Source organism: Balearica regulorum, chromosome 3, assembly GCF_011004875.1.
Source record: "Balearica regulorum gibbericeps isolate bBalReg1 chromosome 3, bBalReg1.pri, whole genome shotgun sequence".
Lineage (NCBI taxonomy): Eukaryota > Metazoa > Chordata > Aves > Gruiformes > Gruidae > Balearica > Balearica regulorum.
In genome coordinates this window covers 121,270,740-121,297,078 of record NC_046186.1, presented here as the reverse complement: position 1 = coordinate 121,297,078, position 26,339 = coordinate 121,270,740, and the positions used below count along the sequence as shown (strand labels likewise).

Genomic DNA, 26,339 nt, shown 5'->3' with positions numbered 1-26,339 from the left:
AGCAAATTAATCCAGGTGAAAAATGTGACTCAGAGCTCCAGCTGGGTGCAGTCAGCACAGTTTGGTGAAGGCAATAAGGCTACAAGGATCTGACCTATGCCTGATGCACAGATACAGTGGTTGTCTGATTACAAAGGCATTTGTGTCACTTAAGCAGCAGAACTTCCCCAATTTTGCTTTGCTGTTTAGTTCTTTACAACCTTTGAGTCCCTGCAGCCTACATGCTGCAAACCCACATGCTTATAAAGGAATAGCACTTAGTCACTAGGGAAATGACACTATGTTCATAAGAAAGCAAGATTTAATCTCCATGATCTACAATGTAGTTTCTCTAAACAGTGAGAAAGAAGTATCTTTTAAATTTCTGCATTGATAGTTGTTTGCTATCAAAACATTTCTGTTTATAGTTTCATTTTACCAGCTAAGTTACTTGCAGGCATGTAAATTAATATAAGCATTTGTTGCAAAACACCTTGAAGTTTCTGTATTGGCCTTGTATAATGGCCCATCTCTAATCACAACTCCCAGTAGAGCAGCTTTCCTTAAGAGTCTAGGATAATACAGAAACACCTGTAAAGTTCGCTTCAAGTAATTTCTTCAACTTGTGATCTCCTACAGACCACCCCTTCTCAGTCAGGATTGCAGGATGAGGCCCAAAGAGTAAACGTAGTTGCTTTTTGTCTGGCAGCACACTTTCTGTACAACAGGCAGCACACAAGGCAATAGTCTTCAGACCTAAATCTTGGAAAATGCTACTTGATGTCTTCGTATCAGCGTCCTGCCAATTTCTTCTACTCTCTGGCATCCTGGAGGAGAAGTTACATATCAGTTAAAAGCCCTGCTTTTCTATCCCGCTCTAAGCCGTTTCTTTTTCTATCCCATAGAAATCTACGTTCTGTCAGATGAAATCCCCCCCATAGTGACCAAGGGTTTGCCACCACTTTTCTACAGATTTATTCCTCTCCTAGTGAAAAATATTTTTGCTTGGATTGACTTCATCTACTCAGTTCCCCATCTACAAGACAGGGATAAAACAAGTCCTTTTGAAAGCTATGAGGAAATACGAGACAGAGGTGGTTATTATTGAGAGGAAATGTTGATGTCTCACCTGTCAGGGCCATTGCCAGGCGAAACTCTTCCTTCAGCATCTGGAGAACTTCTTTTGCTCCTTCTTCACCCTAGGAGATTAGGGGACAATATGCACTATTATGGGTGCATATAGCTCGTGTGTAATGCAGACACGTATACATGTGCCAATCAAGTTCAATGCACAACCATAACTCCTGAGTACTTGTCATAGCAAATTTTAGATTAGATGGTCTGGATACACACAGACACTATCACATGTGCAACACATATACACATACATGCATACACTAAGCCTAAACAGCGAGTCTAGATATCCAAAAACAGACATTTGAGGGTTTTTTAAACTTACTTGATAAACTAAGCCCCAGATGAGAGGTCTTCCAATGAATACAGCTTTGGCACCGAGAGCTAATGCTTTGAGAACATCTGTGCCTTTTCTTACACCACCATCTAGGAACACCTCCACCTTCCCCTCCACAGCCTCAACGATTTCAGGCAAGACATCAATCTAAAAGAGTGAAACCAGGAATACAGCTTGTCCGCTTCTGTAACCCTAATTATTTTTTTAAGAAATTCTTATTTCAAGGACCCAAGCTTTAAAAAAAATAAGCGAGCAATTGCACGCCTAACTGTATGCACAAATAAGCGAGTTTTACATTGAAAAACAGCATGTTAGCAGATATATACAAAGGTCAAATTTATTTGGAGAGTCACATAAATAGAATGAGAATCAGCAGGGTCACACAAAATGGCCATCTGATCCTGTGACACATTTCTGACACAAGCCAGATTCAGAGACTTCTGAAGAATATAAGAAACACTAAGCACAGCAGAGGCCTTCCCTTGATCTTAGCCCCAAAACTTCCAGTCTTCACTAGTTTGGGGATGAAATGGAATCACTGTCACTTTTTAAATAATCATCTTCACTTTATGGTTTAAATTTATTATTCACTTATACTAAGGTCCAGCTAGCATCCACGAGCCCAGAGGCAGGTGTTGTGCCTATAGACATGGAGTAAGAGAAAAATGTGCCCCAAGGAACTTGGAGAATTGACTGAAAAATTGTAATGAATATATTTTTCCTTTGTAAATGCATCTCGATTACAGAAATAATTCTAGAGGAAACTTCTTCATATAAGAAAAAATCAGCTTTCCTTTGAGTTTTGAGCAAGGTGGACAACATTTTCTTTTAATGCATGTGTACATTACTGTCACCAAGCTGTACTTATCCCCTACACCAGTGATAAAGATAAGGGGGAAAAGGATTTTTACTGTCACCAAGTTACAAATAAGTAACCAGGGAGTAACTAAAACGTCCACACCACCCAAGAGGTCCCAATGAAGGGATGACCCTCCTGAATTCAAGCCTCAAGCATTAATTACAGGGTAACTGTTCCTATAATGCCTAAACAGTTGCTATTCATGCAAATCAGGAAAGACAAAACTGGAAGCCAAGTACTAAGGAGACTGGAAACAGTGTGTGGTAGTAAGACAAAAGGCACACAAATTTATGTCTTTCAAATACGGATGTAATTAATTTCCTTTCTAATGGATAAAAATGACTAGGAGATGGAGGAAAAGACTTGAAAGTGCAGTTTGTTTTTAGATTTGGATTAAAATTTTCTTGAAGTTTGGCACTTGCTGTGATTTTTTCCCCTCCCTTTGGTTTTGCTCTCTTGCCAAACATATTTTGGATCTTTTTCCATATACAGAGACTGCTTTCTACATCCTGACAAACTGTACCAACACTAAAGTGCTGTAATAACTAAAGTATGATGCAAACCATAATTAAAACATAGATTTCCTCAATGTGTAACTAGACACTAGAAATATTAACCAGCTTGGGCTCAGCTCACGTTCTGAAAACCCATGAAATTAAAGCAAATTATTATGTTCCTTAAACAGAAACATTTAGCATGATCCGATACAGATATTTACATTATGAAAACAGCATTGTGAAATATAGTTCTTCGTACAATGAAATCCAGTGAACACATCAGCTTTAATAGTGCCTTCTCCTCTGCACCGTTGCAAAGGAATAACTTGTAACAAGTAGCTTGCAAGCTTAATTTCTGTTCTGCTGCAGTTGGCAAAAAAATAATTCATATTTCTTCAGCTTTCTCATTTCTCAAAATTATGTTTTTAATATCCTTACACATTCTTCCTGTTGGATTAACGCACACACAGACTTGCCCAGTATTTTCAAATACTCTTAGTGAAATTGGGGACTACATTCTCAAAAGGTGACAAGTAGATAAAGACAACAGAAGTCAGAGTAGAAAAATTCATTTCAGAAGTATTAGGCACCCCCACACTGAAAATTCAGTTCTACTTAAGGTGTCTAAAACTGAATAGCTGCAAAGTCTCCAACAGCATTTCCCATTTGAAAACGAAAAATCTCAGTCTCTTTTGAAACTGGAGAACTCCTGGCATCAGGGGATCTTTTTCCTACCAGTCCCCAGGAGTACCTGGAGACAGTCAGGCAAGAGCATAGCAGAGGATAACACCTCAACTTCAAATAACCATTTAGAAAACCATTTGTGCTGGCATTTGGCTCCCTGATGAGGGTTTGGCTGGCAAAGAACCAGCCAACACAACCAGGAGATTAACGGGTCCACATGAAGACCTCTGAAAATCAGCTGAAGGAAATCAGCTGGGGAAATCCTTTGCTGCCCCCAAGAAGATAAGCAGAGAGCAGAAGTGCTCCAGGGGAGCAGGTGACACACCAGTGGGACAGCAAAGGTGAGCAGAAAAGACTGCACATGCAAAAAACTCCACAGTGAAAGAGGTCTTACCCGTCCCCCTCTCCCTTCAGAAAATAATTATGGAAAACAGGAGGATTTTCATCCAGGACACATTAGGAATACTGAAACAGTCACAACTGGGCTTTGATTCTCCTCCTTTTCATTCTCTTTTTACTTGTGCAGCTTTCCTGCACTGAAGGATGAGTGATGACTGAAATTTGGGGGGTATCCCTTCATCCTGAACACATACTTTTTCATTTTCCTTTACTTCTTTCTCTTTTGCCAGTTGAGAACTTCTCAAATCCCTTTTCACCTTTGGAAAAGGCGTGGGGTAGCACAAGAAAAAGGAAAAAACTGTAATTGAACTACTCTGTACCTTTTCCAAAGGTGAAAAGGTTTGAAAGGAGAAAAAGGGAGAGTTTCATTCTACCTTTTGCTGTTCTGTACCTGCAATTTTTCAGAAGTCTCTGAAGAATGTTAAAAGGGAAAAAACAACTCTAGTACAATCTCCAGTGAATTGCAAACAGCAACAGGGAGGTTTCATAAAAAAAAAAAAAAAAAAGGATGTGAAAGGAGAAATAAAAGAGAAAACTAGAAAAAAATTCTTTAAAACTTCCCAATTTCTAAAAAATTAACTGCCAATAATATACTATCTGAGATTGCTGTTCTGGATTTCCATGCAGGGTGCTGCAGCCAAGGACAGGGTGTCCAGGTAGCTTGAAGAAACAGCCACATGTAAACCCTCCTGTGTTTTTTTTGGTTATTTGATCTGACCAAGGGGAGGCTGTGTCTAACTCAGAGTATGATGTGACATACATAGATGAGTGGAGAAAGATTACTACTCATAGATTAAGGCATATAACACATATTTACAGGTTTTTCCTCCAGCTACCATGTGTTCAAAGCAAACAAGAAGTCAAAAGGTAGAGAAAACCAGAGACTACTGGTACATATCGGCACCAGTACTTACAGTTGCAGGGACCCCATCAAGCTGTCGTGCTCCATGATTTGACACCAGGATACCATTTAACCCAATCTTTACAGCTTGCTTAGCATCATCAGCTAGGGAAAAAAACAAACAAACAAGATATTCCCTTCCATAACTGGGAGCTTATTGACACCACGATGAGGGAAATTTTGGCATCAATAAAGAAACATTGCCAGCTAATGCAAAGCCACCTTAGCACTTCATCCTGCCAAAGCCCCTCTCGACACAGAAATCAGTTTTATCTTTAAGCAGTAAGACCAGAAAAGTAATTTGAAATGTTGGAGCAGAACATTTTACCACTTCACATTAGCAGCCACTTTGGTTGCTAGCCTTTGTTTTCTTTGCTATGCCCCACAACTCATCACTAAGAAATTATTTTGCTAGATTATTTTCTCCAAGTCAGAATTATCAACATGATTACAGTAATAATCCATACTTAACAAACCATCGTGCTCAGTGCTCTTTTGACAGAATAGAAATCCAGCTTTCCTTTAAGTTTTATACAACTCAAATCAGAGTTTACGGCACAACAAACAGAGCGAGTTCAATCTTCCTGGCTGCATCTGATTTCAGATATAACTGATGTGATCCCAGCCAACCAACTCACTAGTTTAGTGACCAGTGGGCTCTGGTCCCTACCTACTGAACATCAAGGAAAACACACCCAGCAGCACAGGCATACAAACCATCTGACAGCTCCAGGTACTTATTTAAGCAGCTGCTTCCTCGAGTGTCTTTGTTGCTGGGTTCATAACCATGCATGAGGAAGAGAAGGGTTTTTTTCCCCTTTTGATTGTTTCAGCTCTGTTTTGGCAACTCTTCCCTAATTACAGTACAGAAATAGGAACATGTGTCCCATCGTATTATTCCCTATCAGCAAAGCGGATGCTTGCTGTTAAAAAGTAATGCAATTTTACAGAAATTTTCCCAGCACAAGCACTTTTCCTTCCCTGGTGCCTCCGCGAGAAGAGACACCTCACCTCCCCCATGGGAAGCAGCAGAGCTACACACCCCTGAGGATTCCTTTCGCGACAATGGGCAGCGAGGTCAGCCCTCGAAGCCATTTGATGTCCTCCCAATTGACGCTTGCATCAATCGCCTCGGCTACATACACAGCCAGTCCACTATTTTCGCCGAAGTCTTTCCCCGAGGAGAATGCCAGGTCACTACTTGAAAAGTTTTTTAATCTAAAACAACAAAAGATATAGAAAAATAGTCTGAGAAAGATTCATTATACCACAAATCAGTCCCTAATGCCAGCATTCAATGTAGCTGCGTGAAACCTTCGTTGTACCACTGAAGTCAAGAGGCACACTTCCTAGCGAAAATCCCGTTAGCTTTCATGCAGCAAATTTGGTTTTAGTTTTTGGGTTGTTTTTTTTTTTCCCAAATCCAGGGAATTCAGCCACTGGAGGGGATAGGGGATTGGGTAGGTGGGAAGGGAGAAGAAGGAAGGGAAATTGTGTTAAGCTCCATGAGTTAGATGGATCTGCATGAAGCCTTGCAAAGAATTCAGAATTTTCATCTGTCCAACAAGACCAACATCCAGCCAGTTCAGCTTCTGTCTTTTTTTTGTATGTTTCCTTGTAAAATGTAGAGGGGCAAAATGAAGTTCGTATGAAAACATTAGCTATTATTTTCTCATTAGCACCAAATCATAGAATGGTTTGGGCTGGAAGGGACCTTAAAGATCATCTAGTTAATCTCACCAGTTGTAGAAACTGAATGCTAAATGACAGCCCCTGCACCAAAGAGTTCACAGCTTTACCAGACAAAGCAGGAGAAGGGGAAAGGAGGGCAAATAGAGAAATTCAGGCTGTGCTTGCATTGGAAAGCTGAAGCAGCCCCAAGCGCTCACAAACGCTAAACCACCATCGGTGACACCAGTACCACCAAGGACCCCCATGTCCCAACACAAGGCTGATTGCTCTGTTCTTCAGAAACTGTGTCTTGTTCCACATTGTGCTATTTTATACTCCTATTCCACATTTTGGGAAATGCACAGGGTTTGGGGTTTTTTTGTGGAAACTGGCTAGTTTCACTGCTGATTTCATGCCTGCAACAAGCAGCATTTCACATGGCTTTTCTGTTCAGCTCCGGGCCCAGAAGAAACTGAGAAAGGAGCGGGCTTCTCAGCAAGATCCAGCTTTTCAGCTGTTGGTTTGCAGAGGGTGGGGTACTCGGAGAAAAAACAGAACCATGGATAAGATTATATAAATAACTGTTGTTTTTCTTGGCCTGTGAAATGCAGATCAACACTTGAATGAATGTTGCCTTACATACGTTTCTGAGCACAATGGCACCTTGTTGTTGCTTTGAAACTTTGTTGAAAATCCGAAGCCAAGAAAAAGTTATCACATAACTGAGCAGAGCCTCACGCTAGGAGAGTTTCACCACCAACTCTGCAACAAAACACTGTCCGAGTGTCATTCTGAAATTTGAAGTGATTAATTGGAACCTTTAAAGATTACTCCAACTTCATATTATTTCATACGGTTCACGCAAACAAAACCTTGTTACGGTTCGGTCAGGTGGGGTCAAAGCGTTTCAGAAATGCTCTATTGCTTTCCTCAAATATTTTTGGGTTATTTGATTCATGTTCAAATACTCTAACCCCAGGCCTTAAAATGATACTGCCCCTAAAAAAAAATCTATTTAAAGAATTATTTTTTGTGGGTAAAATGACAGTGTGTACTAATAATGTTTTATTAGGCATAGATCTATAGCAGGATTACTATATGGGGTATATTTTCATGTTAAATTTGTCAGGGATTTTTTTGTTTTCTGGTCTTTCCCTGTAAGATTGTACTTTAATACAGAAATCATAGGCAGAGTTAAGGTTGCTCCGTCAGCCTTCATCATATTAACTTTTAGCTTCAAGTACAGGCGCATGGGTTACATCCAACACCCCAGTCTCTGGAGGGTTTTTTTTTTGCCTACGAGGTGAAGAATCAGATTCATTGCACATGAAATGGAATATTATGAAAAAGACGACAGGCTGCAGGATGTGTTATTCTATTTCATGCTATGTACATGTTACATATGGTATGTACATAGCATAACAGCCTTAGGGGACATATGAAGAATGCTTCACATCCACTAACAAAATTCAAAACTAGTTTTTACCCAGAACTCAAATCAAAGTTAATACACTTCAAAATACATTCAGCTATCCTTTATTTTTTTCTTTCCATCTTTGTGTTCATTTGCAGGTTCTAAATAAGAGCAAACACAGTAGTCTTAATATATGCCATGGCAAACTGTGGTCACTCCCAAGACCTACCTGCAAGATTCTTGCAGGATTTTTAGCTCCATTTTTCAAACCCAAATCCTGGATATCCCATCTGCTAAATATTCTTCCAGCCAGTCCTTGGCTGCTAACACTGTGCCAGCATATGTTTATCAGGGTGGTCTCTACAGTCTACCAATTTATGTTTGCAAAAATTTATGTAGTGAAATCAGCATCCTTACAACACTGCTGGATAAATTAAGAGCTGCATAGGCCCTGCAGTAGAGAGGAACTAGAATTAGTGCTGAAGTCAATCGTGAGGCCACAAATTCTTCTGAGATACAGAAAATGTCCCAACACCCCAACACAAGGGGGTAGAAGTTGCCCTCATGGAGAACTTAGAAAGACTGATACCCACGTGTTTCTGTATTTGAGCAAAAGAAGGGTTGAAGTTGCTTGAAAAAGGGCTCCGTGGTCTGCAGCAACATGGCCCTGGACCCAGTGCAGTGTCATAAGATAACAGAGGTTAGAAGGGACCATAACATCAGTTGGAAGGGGCCTTTGGTCCACGTAGTCCAGGCCCCCATTCACAGCACAGCCAACTCTGCAGCAGGATCCATGTTCAAAGTCAGAGCAGGTTGTACAGATCTGTATCCAGCTGAGTTTTGAAGACATCCAAAAATATATTGACAGATGTACAAAGAAATGCCTCATCTCTCTAACTTGGTCAGTCTGCAGCCTCACGTTGCCTGGCACACAGTGTCTTTCACAGTCTGCAAACAGCCAAGAAAGCCTGGTTTTGACCCAAAGCAGATCATAGCCCAAGCACAGCAAGAGATCAGTTCCCCAGTGTTATCGCCCAGCACAGTGTGTGGCACCTGGAAGAAATTCCTCGTGTGAGAAACAAATTTCCCCTGCAGCACCTCATGGTGACCATGGCACTGCCACACGCCCACCCCACATCCCAACAGTGAGCACCTACCTGAGGTGAGGAGGAAGCTGGAACTTGTTACGCACATCATCGATGCGCCTGCCAAGGAAGGGCGTGTCCACTGTCACAAAGATCCCTTTGTAGCCTGCTCTCTCCGCACGCTTCACGAGGGATTTGGTAACCTCCCGGTCCTTGTAGACGTAAAGCTGCAGCCAGTGAAGGCCAGTTGGAGCTGCTTCAGCCACTTCTTCAATGGTAGAGGTGGCCCAGGAGCTCAGCATCATCCCTGTTCCCATTGCACGGCAGGCTGGAGAAACAGAAAGTTATATTTAAGACTATCCAAAAAAACAGAGGCTCCTCTAAACAAGAGCACTTGGGTCACTAGTGTGTTGGTGCACGTAATTTCACACTGCCTTTCCTCAGTGTTAATGCGTTTTCAGCCTTCCAGGGAATGCTACATTAAGAGCAGTTACTAACAGCAGTGGGCTGCTGTGAGCACGCTCTGGCTTATTCTCTGTGTTTATAGGCAAATTTCTGGTGACAGCTGTCTGCACACTGTTTGGGATGATCCCTGCTCCAATACTAGAAATAAAAGATATTATAATCAAACTAAACCTAACCCATATTAATAATTCTTTATCCCACAGGAAGCCTGTTGGTAAGCCCCTAGCGTCTGGCTACCACTTGTCAGAAAATTTGGCACATACATTTAAGGACATATGCACACACACAGTTTTAAATGATCTAAAAAAAAAAAAAAGCATTTAAGGCTTCCAACTTTTTGAACACTGCCACATCGCTGCAGATCAGTGTTTTGGGTCTGTCATTCTCAACATTGCTCTTCACTCCTCCTCACCACTGCCACACACACTCCCTTGAGCACTATGATCATGGCATTTTGGCTGCTTTCCCCACCTCTAAAATGTTCATTAGCATTAGACCTATGTTTCTTGACATGCTCTTCTAGCAAATTCCTGTTGTCATCCCTACAGAGTATTTCAGGGCATAACAAAACAGAAGGACACAGTCCAGCAGACCACCTTATTTAAGGAGGAGGGGAGGAGGGCAGCTCCACTGTTCTTTGCTTCAACATCTTCACCTCCTGTCTCTTGACCTGAAGGAGAGGGACCCCACATCCATTGTGTGATGCCACACATAGATCTTCACACTTCCGGCAATAAAAAGTAGAAGTTCTGATCTTGCTGAGAGTGGGAGAAACACATCCCAGGTGGCAGTGCCCTCCCAGGAGACCCCAAAAGTAAATACAAAGATGAGCCAGTACAACATGGTGGTCTCCAAAGTCTCCACTGAGACCAAAGGGATGGGTGCTCATGCCCCGTGTGTTTTGATCCCTCCTCTTTTACCTTCAAAAGCTGCAGAGTGAAATCACTCCTGCAGTGTGGGCAGCCCCAAGGTTAAATGTCATTGAACAATCCCAGACAGGGTCAAGCAGCCGGGGGCTCTGTGCCCGCTACCTCCCTGGGGGCAATTTCCTACCCGGGCTGCACTACAAACCAGCTAACCTCATACAATTATATTTTTATGAATCCATCACTTATTCTTTTTGGAGTAATCTGTCACTTAATGTAAAATAAAGAAAAACACACTGTAAAACTCAAAAATATTATATAAAGCCTTATGTTTCTTGGTCTACCACAGTATGCATATTTTTAATGTAAATGGACCTCTGTTTCAAAACATCATCTCCAACCCATGGAGGAATTAAAAAGTGGTCTTTATGACAACATTTTATTAAATAAGGATTACAAGTCTCTTAGAGTGGAAACTTATGAACAGCTTATTCAAACAAATTGGTTACACCCTCCCACAGCCACCAGGCAGATTTCAATCAGTGGAAATACAGTAGCAATGAACCAAAATGCTCCACATTTTAGCCGTTTGTCCCCTTAAAATTACTGAAAACAGTTCCCTCTCACAGATTAAGTACCTAGAAAAGAGTTTCTTCTGAAGAACCCATCTATACTGAGTGCCTAAAGTCCTGTTAAAATCAGCTGTGGTGGGTATCACAAATCCCATAATAAGCGATTAGCCAAATCAAGTCCATTAAGGGATACAAAGAAGCAAGAGATCCGCATTCCTGTGCTCTGTCAAATACGAGTTCGTGAATGAGAGGGAGAGTTGCTAACCCAGCAATTGCAAAACCCTCAGATCAGATAAGGGAAAAATATAAATGTTATGGTTCAATCTGCCTTTAGGTATCCATTTATTTCTGTTCTTACTTTTATTGTCAACTCTACCTCTGCAGCCCTAAGGACACAATAGTAGTTGCAAAAGCAAGAACGTAAATAGAAACTGCACAATAAAACATACTCGGTGAATGGAAGATTTAAAACATGAAATAATACCACATCCTTTGAACTTATCTGCATACATGGCAATAGAGAAGATGCTGCTTTCATCTTACTTAATCTTAAATTTAAGCAGTTTGGTTCAATCAGAGTTCAACTATCCCAAACTGGGGTTCGGTGTTTTCACAAAAGCACACTCACAAAAATTCCTCTCATCTATCCTGTGAAGTTAATGACTCTCTGGTAAAGCACAAGTTCAACACACATATTTCAGATCTGCACAGTCAAACTCAAAGTTCACACATGCAAAATTTTTCAAAGTTTTAGAGATTCCAAGTTCCAGTTTTAGTCAATCTGTGCTTCATCTTGATAATCTTTAGGCTTATTTTGACAATTCTGTAGACTTTCAAAAAACGTGATACATACTCCAGAAGTGTTGCCAGATTCTTTTTTTTCCCCACCTCAAATCAGGCTAAAAATATACTCCCACTTCTTGCACATTTAGCTGCAGCTGAAGAAAACATACAATTAATTTCCTCCAACAATTGTATTTTACACTTCAGTTTTGGGGTGCTGCAAATATTATTCTTACAAATCAGTATTGGATCCACGTTCCCATGGGATGCTGTTGCAGCAATATGTGACATTTGCCAGAGTTTAAACATCAGATTTTTGTAAACCAGCCTTTCCTCATGCCATTTCAGATTGCTTTTAGACTTCCCCCCGCCCCCCCCCCCCCCCCGCCAGGTCGTCTTTTAATCCCAAGCATTGCCCAAAGCATACGTTTACCTTTGTACAACTGCAGGCTCCCACTGAGGTCAATGACAGTGCAGAGAGCATGGCATTAGCTGCACACAGGAGGCTGGGGAAGTTTTTGGTGTCAGGACATTAAAGCTTTGAGTTATTTGTATTCCACCTTGTTTCAGGGCCAAATGCAACTAGAATTGGGATACGGTGGGGTGCTTGGGAAAGAGGAGCTTCGCAGACTTTGCTCCACAGCTGCCTTGAGTGGGCACAGGTTTCTTGGCCCCACTGCTACCTGCTTGTACTTAGCCCAGGGAAGCCCCAAGCAAGGACATATCTTCTCACCAGGGAACATAAACCTCGATAAAATGGGGCTTTCCTCGTTCTTGGGGAATTCAACTGAAGTATTTTACAAAGCAACAACCCAAGGGCGAGCATAGGCCAGGAACGACTTGGGAAGTCCACAGGAGAACAGAGCAATAACATTTTTTAGCCTGTTTTTCGTCCTGAAACCTCAGAGTCTCCTTCCCACCTCTGATGGGACATTACTCCATTAACTGGTATGAGAAGGGTATGGAGTTTGTCCGTCTGGGCAACCCAGAGGCAACATACTTCTGGGGAGGACACTGGAGAAGCATCCAGTTTAAGCTTGCTTATTTTGTCAGTTACCTGTATGGGAACAGGAACTCTTGCTATTTTTCTCTAGCTGTGCATACTCGCATTGTTTCCCTTTTAGGGGCATCTCCAAATTGCCCCACTGTGGTCATTCTTCCCTGAATCCAGTGTCCCCAAGTTAGGGGCCAGAGGATATTACTTGGGATCAATGTGCTGTCCTCTTGGCACAGTGGTGTTTCTCAAGAGAAGTAACTGTGTTCTTAAAGCTGCATCTCCTAAGAAACAGAGTTGTTTTAAATACTTACCATTACTCTCTTGTCAAAACACACTTGGCTGACAAATCCCCTGCCCAGCCTTACCTCACCCCTTACAAAACACTGCGTGCGAGTTGTGCCTACAATCGTTTTGTTGACACGACACATTTTGTCAGCTGTGCAGGAAGGCCGGAGACAGCGGGGAACAAAATACACATGGCCAAAATGGATCTGGCTGGTCTGGGAGGGCTGTCGTGCCAGACTGCCTGCATACGCTTGCACCGCAAAGTGCCCCGGCCACGCTGGTCTCTGGAGGGGAGTCAGGGCCCACTCAGTCCTGGCCACGTTGTCCCACGCGAACATTGCCCTCTCAATGACTCTATGGAGTAGCCATAGTCCAAAATTAACAATTTTTTTGGAACATGACATAGTTGACTAGTGAAAGATGGGTGCAAAGTCCTGCTACGGTCACTGGGGCTGAGCAGAAACAGCAACAGATCGCAAAATCTCTCCTTCACAGTCATGGACTGTGCTTGGATGAGCACAAGGAATCTGAATTCAGATGGTCAGCATCAAAGCAAACAAAAAAAAAATAATGGTAGAAGTCTGTTAAGAGCCAAAGGAACAAAGGTGTTGCTCCCTCTCTAGTGGAAGTGAGAGAGCTGCCAGTAACTAAACTAAATCAGAGGGGAAAAGCACTTTTCAGTCGATATTCTATTCTCTATTTGGCAAAGCAAACGGTGCAGTCACACCACAGGTGATGGTGAAACCCTACTTGCGTCAGCACTAACTCAGAAAGTTGTTTGAGAGCAAATGCAGAGGGTAAACATAAAATCACCAGATCTGAGCAACTAGCATTCAAAGTTTTCAAAAGATCTGGCCAAGAGAAGAATCAAGCTGTTCAGCCTGGTTTCCAGCAAGTCAGAGAGAAGTCAGGCATTGCAGTACTGCTTCTGGGCTAGAACAAGAGCGTAGAAGGTAATTGGTCAGTAAAAGAGCATTAGGTAATTAGCAGCAATATAAACATAATAGAAATCCCAATAAAATGCTGCTACATATCTGTTTATAATCAATTCAAATTTCAAAAAAAATTTGTTGTTTCTTGCTAAGCAGCTGGATGGTGCACAAGATTTTCTTTCGGTATACATGAAGGCAGGAGCACGAGTATCATTGCACTTTCAGGGAGACGACACAGGGATCACATCGGTTTGGGAGCACAACGTGAAATCAGGATGGCAAATGAATGTCTTTGCATGGAGGAATAGTGAATCTTCTGATGGACAAGCAGAAAAAAACCCAAACGTAGAATCAGAAAAGTTCTGTTGAAAAGTGTTTAGAGAACAGCCCTTTGCTCTTTAATGATGGCTAAGATTATTCATCAAATTTGGCAAATAGTTTTAGTTAAAGAGGTTGAAATTGGAGTGAGAAGGACAAGAAAAATTCACCTAAGTCAAAATGTCATGTGTTGATATTTTGAAAATGGAAATGTTTTCTTCTGAGCTAACACTTTTGTTTCAAAACAGAACTATGGCTAAAAGCATTAGCTAGTAGGAAAATGAAATAAAACATTGTGTTTTGGATCACATTAAATATTTCAGTTAATCCAAAACAATTTTCCTCCCAATTTTTCAGTTTCTACTGAGCAGAAAATCCATTATTTGGAAAATTGCCCCATACCCTGATGAACTACAACTAAAATGCTAGGGAATATGCTTGAAGAAAGACCTGGAAAAACCGGAACAACTGCCAAGGTCCCTGAAATTGTTTCACAGACAAGAGAGCGTTCTCTAGAAGGAAGGACTCCAGGTCCATTTAGACATGTCAAAGAAATCTGAGGAACAACCTTATTAAAGCCTATATAGACAATATCTTTTCTTTTTTTTCCCCCTCTAAAGCCTAGCTGACTGAAGTATAGCAAAATGCAACATCTGGATTTGAAGCTGTACGAGTTTTGACCACAATCACAGTTTATACCGCTCAGAGTGGAATTAGTTAACACTTGGAATAACTTATGTTGTGTTGGATTACCCGTCACCAGGAAATTTAAAATCACAATTGGTCGGTTTTCCCCAAAAAGATCCTTTACTAATGAAACAGAATTGTCAATGAAGGTGTCTTTAAGGCAAGCTGCCAGGCTTTGCCCTGTTTTGGGTAAGATGCACACTCCTGGCCACCAGCTTAGTCACTAGAGGAGAGCATCCCTCGAGGAGAGGGGCAGCAGCTCCCCAAACCCTGACAAGCCCCAAAGCAACAGGCTGTGAGGGCAGGGAGTTTTTACCTAACAAGACACACCATGACATGCCGTTGACCCTGGAGAGGGCATTTACACTGCAGCCTGCAGGCAAACCTGCTGGAAGAACAGAGCAGTTCAAAGCAAAATGCTGTCACATAAGGGAGCTCCCTGGGAGGATCAGGCATCGTTCTGGAAACACAAAAAGGTGGGGGAAGGAGTTGTTCTTGCTACCTGCACCACCCTGCTCTGCAAGCGAGGATGGTGCGAACCCAAGACTATCTCTCAGGGTTTAACCCCAACAAGGCCTGGGCACACGTACACAGGCTGCGGGTGCTCCTTCGGGCAGCTGCCGTGCCCCTGACGCAAGCTGGGGTGTACACCGCTTTTTTTCTCTGGCTGGGAAGGGGCAAGATTCAGACTACACCATGCTTTTCAAGGGCCACCACAACAGCAGACATCACCACATACGTCACTTCCTACACACCTGGGCCAAAAGTCAAGCTTACAAAGTATGCCAGGCTTTGCAAAAGCCACAGGACTATGGATCTTGCGTAAACTGGTGCAGCTGAAGCAAAAGCTGATTTAAAGCAACCAACATTCTGCTCCATTTCAGAGGTATCGCGGAGTTTAAAAGAAGTTGGATGTAACAAACCCCCTGATGCCGAATATCCCAAGTTTAAGGGAATCTTTAAGCCAAACGTGTTCTTTACAGCTAATCCCTGTCATCTTATAAGGTCAAATGAAAAGCTTGGCACTGAATGCCCCACTCCACCTCTAACAGAGCACAAAACCAAAGCTGTATTTTTTTCTACAAGAAACAGTAATGCAATACAGAGGGAGTGATTTTAATTACGCTCTCCTTTGAAAGCAATGAAAAATTTACCGACTCCCATGGATATATTTATTTGACCACACACTCAAACTGTTGCCAGTTCACCAAGGTCTCCTAGCTTGAAAACTTAAGAACATTAAATGCAATAATCATATGTTAAAAAGTTTGAAAATGCAAGTGCACAGAAGTCAGGAAATTCCAAAATTAAGTTATCTACCACAACCATAATTCAGCCCTAGTATTCAGCCTTATTGTACCACTTGATTCTACATGCCGTTAGAGATTTATGCCTTAAAACGTGCCAGGCCATGGTATCGGTGGGAATTTTTGTTAAGGTACATCCTGAATTTTGTGTGTTTTAAATCTCAGTCTTAACGTTGCATTAATATGTTTGCATTTAACAGCGTAACGCTTCAGAGTTTCCTCCCAGCGTAACCTGGGCCAGATATAATCCACACGAACTGCCAAAGGACAGGACAGCACCAAGGCATCCGACCAGACGCTGCTTTGCAAACCAATTCAAGGTATTCGAGCTCCATCGTGTGGAACGCGCCTGCACGTACAATAGGCATCAAATCTTTGGCTTCCTAATAAATCTCTTGGGAATGGGAAAAACGTATCCCCAAACATGGCATAAAATCGGGGAAATCTGCTTTTATAAAGATTGCTGCTGGGGCTGTGCTGCAGCCCATCACAGCACACATCGCAGCGAGGCAGCTTTTTAATGAGAATTGAGACCAGCTCCCACTGCAGGGCAGATAATTAGACTCATTTCACACTAGTGTTTGCTGCATTGGCCGTGGAAACACTGTTAGATGAATAGCTCAGCCATACATTTCTTTTAAATATTGCCTATATATGTTTTGCATCCTTTTTCATCCATTGCTAGAGCACTAACACACACAGCCCGACGCTATTTGTACGCAACAGGTACACCGTGTGACCTCTTTCTCAGATTTTGTGTCATCCTGCAGCTCGGGTTAAAGGAGTAAGAAACCACTTCATGTCTGAATTCTGGTTAACATCCCATTTCTCAGTGTCTTTTAGGCTGCGGCCTCCATGCCAGCAACATCTTTGTGCAGCACCTAGCCCAGAGGGGCCTTTATCTCCCTGGCTCCCTTGAATGCTCTCAAAGAGCTCTCTCTTCAAAGCAAGTATTTTTCCCAGACAAGCAAAGGCTTCTAAATTTCTAGAAGCAGTTTTGTAACAGGAAGAATGTTGCCGTGACAATACGTATAGTTATATTTGTAGAATGTATTGAAAGACATATAGACAGATGTGGTTTTCAATTTCATATTTGTTACAAATGATTCTTCTCTAACATGCTGAATTTCGCATCCCCTGCTTCACAGAGAGGGAGAACCCACACAGAAAAAAGGCCAGGGAAAACACTAAAAACACAAAGCCAAAAATAAACCCGATTACTCTGAGCAACAACTCAAACCCATCCAGGCTGCAGCATTGGGAGCAAGAAACCACACCGGGCTTCACAACGAGCAGGCACAGCCTTACTCTGCTCATCTCTAACTCGCTGCGGGGGGGCACTTTGCCCGGTTTACCTTTAGCAGTAGCCGTCTCTCCATCAGCGTGAGCCATGCGCTGCATAGCAGTCGCTCCAACGCAGAGCGGCATGCTGATTTTCTGCCCCAAGACTGAGGTTGACAGGTCCATTACTGACACATCCCTGAGTACCCGGGGGTACAGCTTCCATCTGACACAGAGACAAATAAAGAGAATAAAAAGCCTGCATCATCAGGGTTATTTACAGTTTCTAATGGGCAAGAGAAGACTTCCCTGCTGTCAGGAGAAACACGGTGAAAGCTGTGTGGGGCTCGAGCAGAACCTCACTGCGTGACCCGGAGCTACAGCAGAAACCACGAAATGCACAAAGCCAGGAGGGAAAGAGGCAAAGAGCCTTTGAACATTATTGGCTGGTATTGTTTGAAAGAAAAGACAGGAGCTGCAAAATAATAAGGTTCACAAGGACTCTCAGCTGCCTCAAAAGCCTTGGGGCAGAACTAGATGACAGAGGGTGTGCAGGACCAGGAGAAGTCATCAGCTCACCTCAGTTATTCCTTCTATGCACTAGGGAGCCAAAAGACAGCATTTTTGGATAAAACTAGCCTGGGCCAGCATGCTTAGCCCTCCCCATCCCCATGCTATGTGTCTCTGCAGCGAGACTACACAGAATCAAGCTGCCACGCTTCTTCCCACAGAAAGTAGGTGGGCAGAACAGCTGCCCTGGCTTTGCTCAGCTTGGGAGGGTGCAGAAATCCACCGCACCGCACCTCTGCTGGCACAGAGACTGAGTCGCTTTGCTCAGAGAGGTCCCATCCCCAGCAGGCACTGGCTGCTGTGCAACACGTAGTCCCTGGGGCTACAGCTGCAGCCCCAGGAACAGCCCATCATACCACAGGGACTCCAGACTTCCAGGAAAAGACCAAACGCGGCCACTGTAATTTGGTGCAGGAAAAGATCAAGTAGTACAACTGCTTTCTCAATAGGGCAAATTATAATCTAGTCCTTGGATGACGTGGCCCAGCATCCGCTCAACCGTTCCTGACCTTGCTTTGCCTTCAACTTGTCTGCCAGAAACCACATCAGCCCAGAGCCGGGCTTTATTCTCCGCTGGGGTCGTCAGTCTGGGTACAAATGGAAGCTGACTCCAAAACAGAGCAAACTAAACCACACTTAATCTGAAATTACAATTTATTGCAGTCAGGCTGGACACCATGTGTTTGCACATGCAGAATTTTATCTTTTTTTTTTTCCCCACACACAATAGGATCGTGGTCTCTCTTATGGGGTCAACTAGATGACACTGCAATATCCCAACTTTTATTAATGGGGTTGCATTCCTGGGGATACCTGTGAAATGGGACTTTCCCTCACCACCCGGGGGGGTGTTGCAGCAACGCCAGGGTTACTACAAGCCACAAGAGGGTGTGCATTAGCAGGGGCTGGCTCTCCTCACCCGTGTGCGCTGAGCAAGGCCAAAGGCTCTCTGCAAGCGGTAGTAGGATACACATCAACCTCTCACTAAGGCATCCCTCCCTCTGAAAGGTCTCTGATGGCGATTGAATTTTAATTACAGAATATAATTAAAAGCTTAAACATGCTGAACATGACTACCTGATCAGCACTAGAAAGCCTGAAAGTGATATTATTATTATTATTAGCAAGGAGATAGCAAGCAGAGTCACTGTTACCCTCAGACTATGCTCTGACAGCAAGTAGTGGTCAGCTTGAGCTTGCATATTAAGCTGACAGGTTAGGAAAAAAAGACAATGTCTCTTCATTTTATAGAAAGATCAAGAGACATTTCCATAAGAAGCCTGGGACAGAGCCAGGATGAGACCCAAATTTCTGCAGCCCTAGAGCACTGGGTCATGCCAGCTCTCCAGGAAGCACTCCCCAGGGAGAAGGATAGTTATGATGCTTGGAAGGAGACGTGTAGTTGTGGGAGTCAGCTGTGTTATTCAATGCCAAGACACACACTGCAAGTATGTCTCCTCAGACTTGTTTTTGTGCTATTGTATTGGTTTGTTATTTTTCAGGGGAGAATGGGCTGAGGGTGGGACAAAGAAAACATGACTTGATTCTCCCCCCTTCTTCCTAATTCTCATTCCAAAGGCTTTCTCCCAGCTCTGAGACATCTTTTCCCAGCAAATATAAAGAAAACAAAAATCATTTAATAACCTTGCTCAATTTTACGGTCAAACTCTAAAGCATAAGTGTGTGAAGTATCTCCCTCTTCCCCAGCCTCCTAGTTCCTCTGCTGTCCCAGACCTGCCAGATTTTTACCAGTACAAAGGACTGCCATCTCGAAGCACACGCACGGGGGTCTGGCCTGAAGTACTGACGTTTCTGTAGTGCTTTTAGCTTGGGAAAAGAAACAGAAAGAGCAAAAATCCTCCCAACGGTGTAGGCAAGAAAAAACAATGCTTTTTCAAGCAGCAGTTAGCAGCCTCCCTCCCACTCACCTTTCTGTACCAAATTACTCCATCCATGAGCTTTTTGGGGTGCTTAGGCTCATGAGCCCCAGACTCTAAACATAAATATCTCCTCCGATGCCTTCTGAGGCTTTTCTTCCCCTCGCACCTTATCAAGTCGCATGCTCTAGACCAATGTCAAATCAACACTCAGAACTGAGCGCTTACTGGGTCCCACAAAAAAACACCAAATGGGCTCACTAACTTCATAGTATACTCTTTAAATAAAACCTGATCTGGCTTTGCAAACATGGATGTTTTCAGCTGTGAGTTTGCCAGACACTTCAATTGAGGCGTTTTCTGGACAAGCCATAGGGAAATGCCCTTAGCAGCAGCAAGCAAAACCCAAGAGCAGTATTTCCCAGTAACCAGAGCATGTGTATTCATCAGGCTGCCACACACCACCTGCTTCCTCCACATCTTTGAGTGAAAAGATTTCCTGGATATTATTTAGTAAAAACCTTGTCTATATTTTTTTTTTTATTCATCTTCTCATCACCCACGTTTTGTTCCAGCCAAGTCCACACTCACATGCTGCAATCAGCAATTGCAAGTGAGTGCATCTTTCTTCCCAGCTGGAAGCAGGGAGATGCCGCAGTGGGGAAGGCAGTGAGCATTCCTGATTTAGGCAACTTCAGCTTTTTGAAAGAAGGATGAAAGGAAAGGAGGGGAGATTAGCAGGTTTGTTTGTTTGTTTTTTTTCTCCTTTTCTATGTTCAAAAATTTCAGAATGTAAGTTATCTTGCATTTGGGTAAAAGGGAAGCACTCACTGTCTTCCCCCACTCATTTTCAGCTGTGAAAAATGCTGAAATCTTCAGACTGCAATACATTTTGAAGCAGCTCTTGTTTCCTTTCCAAGTCCATGCTAAATAATCTCTTCGTGCTGCATTGGAAGCAGTACGCCTGGGCAAGGACACACCATTCAGGCAGTCTCCATCCCAACTCCAACCCACTTTGCCACTTTAATCTCCTCTACAGCTCCACTTCCCAGCACAAGGGGCAGGCACTGGTACCGTGCAAGGCTAAGCAACACCTGCTTTTGCTTGAGGAAAATCTATTTTCTCCCCCAGGAATCCTTGCCATCCACACAGCAACTCTTTTCACAGCACTCTGCAAATCCAAGGTGAAAGACATCACAGAAACATAACCGATTATTACAAGCATTCCTTTCCTTCCCCCCCCCCAAAACTTCACATGCTTGTTTGACCCCAATCACATTCTCAGCCTTGCTTTTTTAACCAATATTTATATTATTTATATGCCCAGTCATTTTAACACCCTTCATACCTAGCTACAAGATGACAATACATCTGCAGAAAAATATGCTTCGATGCTGCCACTGATGAACAAGCGACTGCTGTTCCTCGTACACGACAACAAAATGCATCTTCTCCAAAGGCCGCCGGGGAGTCAGTGGCAGAACATGTCACGACGGATTAGCAGAAACTTGTTCCTACACACACAGACGTCCCTCTTCATTAAAATGCCGAAAGGGGAGATTTCAGATTGATTACTTGCATGCCGTCAAGCTAAAGGCGCTCTGACCTTGTCATAAAATCTATTCTCCATTCAGGCCCCTCGGTTCCTTGACAACTTGAGAGGAAATTTAATTGCCAGGCAGCACAGTGCTAGAAGGACGCACAGTGTTTTGGGACGCAGAGCAAATGCAAGGTGAATGCAGTCACCATAGGGAGCAACGTATGCTCTGACATCCCAAATTATCTTCCCTGGCCTTAATGCCTCATTTACGCTAGTGTCATCTCCACATCATTTGAAAACCATGAATAAAAAAATAATTATCTGGCAGTAGCGGGAACACACTGATGCTGAAACACAAGCTCCGGTTCTCCATTCCAACCTCGGTCACAGAAGAACTGGAAGCTAGAGGAGAGTCCCTGTACCTGGTGTTAACCCCATCTTAAACCCTGGCCTTTTGGAGACGTTCTATGCTCTGGTATCTGAGTAAAGGTCCAAAGTACTTCAAGATCCTGTGCTGTCAAAAAGGCCAGGACATTCGTTTTATAATCTAATGGGTATGGATTGTACTGCTCCAAAAATTGCATGGGCCGTTCCAAAGGTGTTCCAGTATCTATTGAAACTACCATTCCTTTGATAGATCAGTCCTTAATAATAATCTATTTATTTCTCCATTCAATTGCAAAAAAAATAAAGAGCTCACAAACCTAACACTTATTTTTCTCCAAATACAATCCTTCCTAGTATGGGCTAACAATTCAAGCTTCTGGTTCAGTTTTGTGCTTTCTTCTCTTCCATTTAAACATAAACATTTATACACAGATCTATAAAGATTTAAATAAACTGTAAACATTTTTAATCAGGCTGAACCATGCAACTAAGCTTCTGAGAGTGGAAATCGATGGGAGTTCTCTGGCCATGGTAAATGAAGCTGAACATACTCATTTCTTTCACAAAGTCATCTGACTTTGTGATCTTTGTGGCTCAGGGGGTGTAAAGTCCATCTTACTTTATATTTACCCACAAGCTGTGCTCAGGAACAGGCAGAAAAACCAGTAACATGCTCAGAGACACACAAGGACTGTGTGAGAATCAGCGTGAGCAGCAGTATTGCATCCTTAGCAATTAGTCCATGTTTCTCCCAACAGCAAAGAAAAAAAAAAGATTTTAAAAGTTGTTTGTGCCAAACAGGTCTTATAAACCAAAGCATTGTGAAGTCTTTGTACCAGGTTTCTACCTTTTCTAGATGTGTTGCCAGGAAGCCATTGCAAACACAGTCTAATAAACTGGAAATAGGAATCCACCTCAGCAGCGACAAGCGGGAACCACCGCAGCTATCGAGATGGAGCACACAGGGCCTTGTGCTCAATGTGCCTCCAAAAAGGTTCAAGAGCCCATTAAAGGGGTCACCTTTGCAGGGAGGAAGGTCCATCTGGCTGCAGGCAGCAAGTGCACGCTCCCTAACTGAAATATTTGTTTGCAAATAGGTGCAGGAAGGCACTAGAAACGTGGAGAATGATTTAACTTACGTTTTTCAGTGCTACATAAGGGCTGCTTTTAACTCTGACCACCTTTACTATCATCTCCCTCTTGCTATGGACAGATAAAGAGCACATTTGTCCATGAAGCTGTAAAACGCTGTATCCACACTCCAGCCCTTTGTCCTTTCCACTTCATAGAGGTAAAGCTGGTAAGCCCCAGCAGATGACTTCAGACACGATGCTCATCCTCGCAGGAAGAGCCGTGCTGGCGCTGCAGTGACCAGAAAGGAGGGAACCACGTGCTTCATCAGGGGAGCTGGGGTTCAGGTTCTGACACCATCAGCACATCACCACACTTTTCTGTGCTTTGGTGGACACCCAGAGAGAGATGTAGAGTGATGGAAAGGTAACAAGCAAAGCTTTGACTGCAATACTTCTGCCCTGTGACCTCTCTCTTGGGCTGTCAACAAGTTCTGTTTGATGATTTAATAAACCCCATTGTCAAGTTGTTCAGATTTCATTAACTGCCTTTTTGGAAGACATTTAAATGACCTAAAGCTACTGTGGAAATGAGATCTTGTTTTCTTTAAGAACAAATATACAAAGGGAGGGGGAGCAAAGACAGAAACACAGCTTCCATCCCCTTCATACCTTCAGTGCTGAGGAGCAGGAACCCAGCACTGAGGGCCTTTTAGCTGCACCAGGACCTAGCAAATTTAATTTACTGCATTTTTTTAACATCTCAGGCTGTATTAGCTGCACTGCTAATTATCTCCTTCAGTTCCAGGTTGCCTGCAAGCTCCGCAGTTTTGAATGCCTAAAACTGGAGGCTCTTATTGAAAATAAGATAGAAGATGCCAGGAAAGAGGAGGTGAGCCTGAACCCCACAGGTGACTAGCCCAATGCGAGGAGGTCTTATCAGAGGAGTCTGCCCCTGCAGTGGGAAACAGCTTCAAAGCAGAGCTGCTCTTATCTCACCACTAACACCTAGCTCAGCTAATACCAAAACAGCAAGTGAACATACCCAGGTTTGTTGGCCTGTCTCTGGGCAGTTTAGATCCAACTTTTGCTTAATCATGATTAGCTCTAGCAGTTAGTAAAAAGTTCACTACTTCTACAGTTTATTCCCTCTGAGCACTTCCTTTGAGTGTCCTTACCTCAATATCTCATTTTGGTTTCGTGAGGGCAAATAACATCATAGCAACTGGAAGTATTAAAACATAAGATTAAAAAGAAATAATTAGATGAGCACTACTACATCCCCTCCTGCTCTTTTTTACTCCTTGGAGCCAGAGCAGTCCTTTGGCTGGTGTTTGAGCAGCCCCAGTCCATGATGGGGGGTTCCGGATGGAGCTAAGAGGTCTGGAATAAGTGGTCACGGCAGAGGTTAGTTTTCTTCTTCTCCTGACATTACAAAGCTTTTCTATACACGTCCCTAAAATTAAGATTCTGATCTGGTTTCTGTGATCTGACCTTGGAGATCCTACTAAATGAATTACCACCGAGTTTCCTACAGCCTTAGAGTTTCATGGGATTTCCAGCTGAATTGCTCATAGCCTGCGGAAAGGCAACTGGAGCAGTAGCCGGGATTGCTGCTCTACAGCAGAAAAGCAAAGCAGGAAGGGAGAAAGACCAAAGATAAACTGGAAAAAATCTTGTTTTGGTTTGTTAGACTCAGAAGGATTACAGACAAAGCCGTTAGAGATTAGCAAAGACAAGTGCAGGGAGGTTAAATGTCTGCACCAACACAGCCCTCGAAGGAAAGAGAAGCCAACAGCTGTTTAAGCAGTTTGACTGGGCTCAGCCGGGCAGAGGCGATCAGCCTCCAGCCGCCTTCTCTCCTCTGCAGCGCTTGGGCCGATGCTCTGGGGGACAGAGATTCAGGGCATGGGGAACCAACTGACTTGACACGAGTTTTGACACTCTCCCACTGAAGCTGACAGCAAATGCCAACCGACTTTGTGTTGACCTTGTACTTCTGAGGCAGAGGGTGACCCGAGTTCAGGTTTTGACAGCAGTTCAGGGGGCCAGTCTAAGTGAAAACTGGTTTATAATAGTTCCCATCATTTACAGTATGTCCTGGTGAAGCGCTGACCTTCTGCTGGAAATTCCCTGAGCTTGGCTTGGCCACCCAGCACTGAGCCCTGGCTTTCACGGCTCGCTGCAGAGCTGGGAGGTACAACTCCTTTCTGCTAGGCTCAGGTCAGAGCTAGACCTAGAGATGCTGCGCAAGCACTTACCAGGGAAGGCCATGTAACTAATTCAGTTTAGGAGGAACAAAACTGACTAAGGACCTAAAATGTACAACACTTCACCACAAGAACTTCTTGCCTGCATGATAGCCCAAAAAAGCAGAAATTACAGTTTCATCAGCTGATTAAATATTGGAGCTGATGGACTCTTTAGAGACTTTATGTTAACAAAAGAAATAAAACGCAGGTAAAGCTAAAAAGATGCTAATGGATTTTAAGGACTGCTTTTTTGACAGAAAATGTTAGGTGGAGGAGTGAAAGGGGAGAGACAGGTGTTCCAAAAAGGAATTATTTGAGTCTTTTTGATAAAACCCCAAAAAGTTTCATAAAAATGGAGTTTTGTTCACACAGAAAAATCTAATTTTGCACCACATCTATGAATAATGCAGAATTTACAATTCCCCCCCTCCCACTCCAGCCTTAATCACCCTCCTACCTTGAAAATGCTGCTACATTATCTGCTAGTGTTTCCTGGTCATCTGCTCCGGATCGGTAATAATCATACACTGATTTGGGGAGGAATTTTTTAGCATACTCTTCAAAATCAGCAATGCAAACTAGTTTTCCAGACATGTTTTCAGATCTCACAGAGTTAGTTCATTCCTACTCCCCTCTCTTTTAAGCTCTGTATTTTAGTCTGTAAATCATTAATATGGGACCTCGTCAGGATTTGACTTACCTACATACCAACAAAAATACACCGACTGTGTGTCATACTGAACTTCAGCACTGCATTTTATTTCACGTGGCCAAGGCCAACCTAGAACAAAATGGAATAAAATATGGCAAAAAAAGAAAATGAATCAGCAAGAAGAGAAATACGTAGGTGCAGCAAGCATGACTTAAACCTGCACTAAGAGGAACGTACTGTCGTCTCTTGTGTATGCCTTTATCATCCAAAATATCCAGGTGACTGAAACAAGAAAGATACTGTTTATGTCCAAAACACAAATTCCTGATTTAGGTGGTTTATAAAAGCAAGTCCCAGCCTGGACTGGCATTTAGGACATCAGAGAAGCAGGTTTCCAGTTATTTCTATTAAAATCCTGGATACCAACTCAAGTTGCAGGGACCCAGATGCCACGCAGCTCAGGCATCTAATACATCCACAGGCAAATGACTCCTGCTTTTTGAGATCATTCCACCTCCACAAGCCAGAGAACTAGTTA

At 43.0% G+C, this 26,339-nt stretch overlaps 1 protein-coding gene across 2 annotated transcripts; it reads right to left on the bottom strand.

Moving 5' to 3' along the window:
- Window positions 1-286: 286 nt before the first annotated feature.
- On the bottom strand, window positions 287-25,801 carry HAO1 (hydroxyacid oxidase 1). Of its 2 annotated transcripts, XM_075749811.1 has the most exons (8): window positions 25,607-25,801; window positions 17,528-17,679; window positions 9,033-9,288; window positions 5,833-6,008; window positions 4,804-4,895; window positions 1,439-1,597; window positions 1,109-1,178; window positions 287-806 (listed from the first exon to the last, which is right to left on the bottom strand). In XM_075749811.1, exons 1-8 carry the CDS (start codon window positions 25,741-25,743, stop codon window positions 736-738), a joined length of 1,113 nt encoding a protein of 370 aa, XP_075605926.1. In that variant the 5' UTR covers window positions 25,744-25,801; the 3' UTR covers window positions 287-735. The 2 variants fall into 2 exon arrangements, with proteins under 2 accessions (XP_075605926.1, XP_075605927.1); XM_075749812.1 differs by lacking the exon at window positions 1,439-1,597 and having other exon boundaries at window positions 25,607-25,781.
- Between the last annotated feature and the right edge of the window lie 538 nt (window positions 25,802-26,339).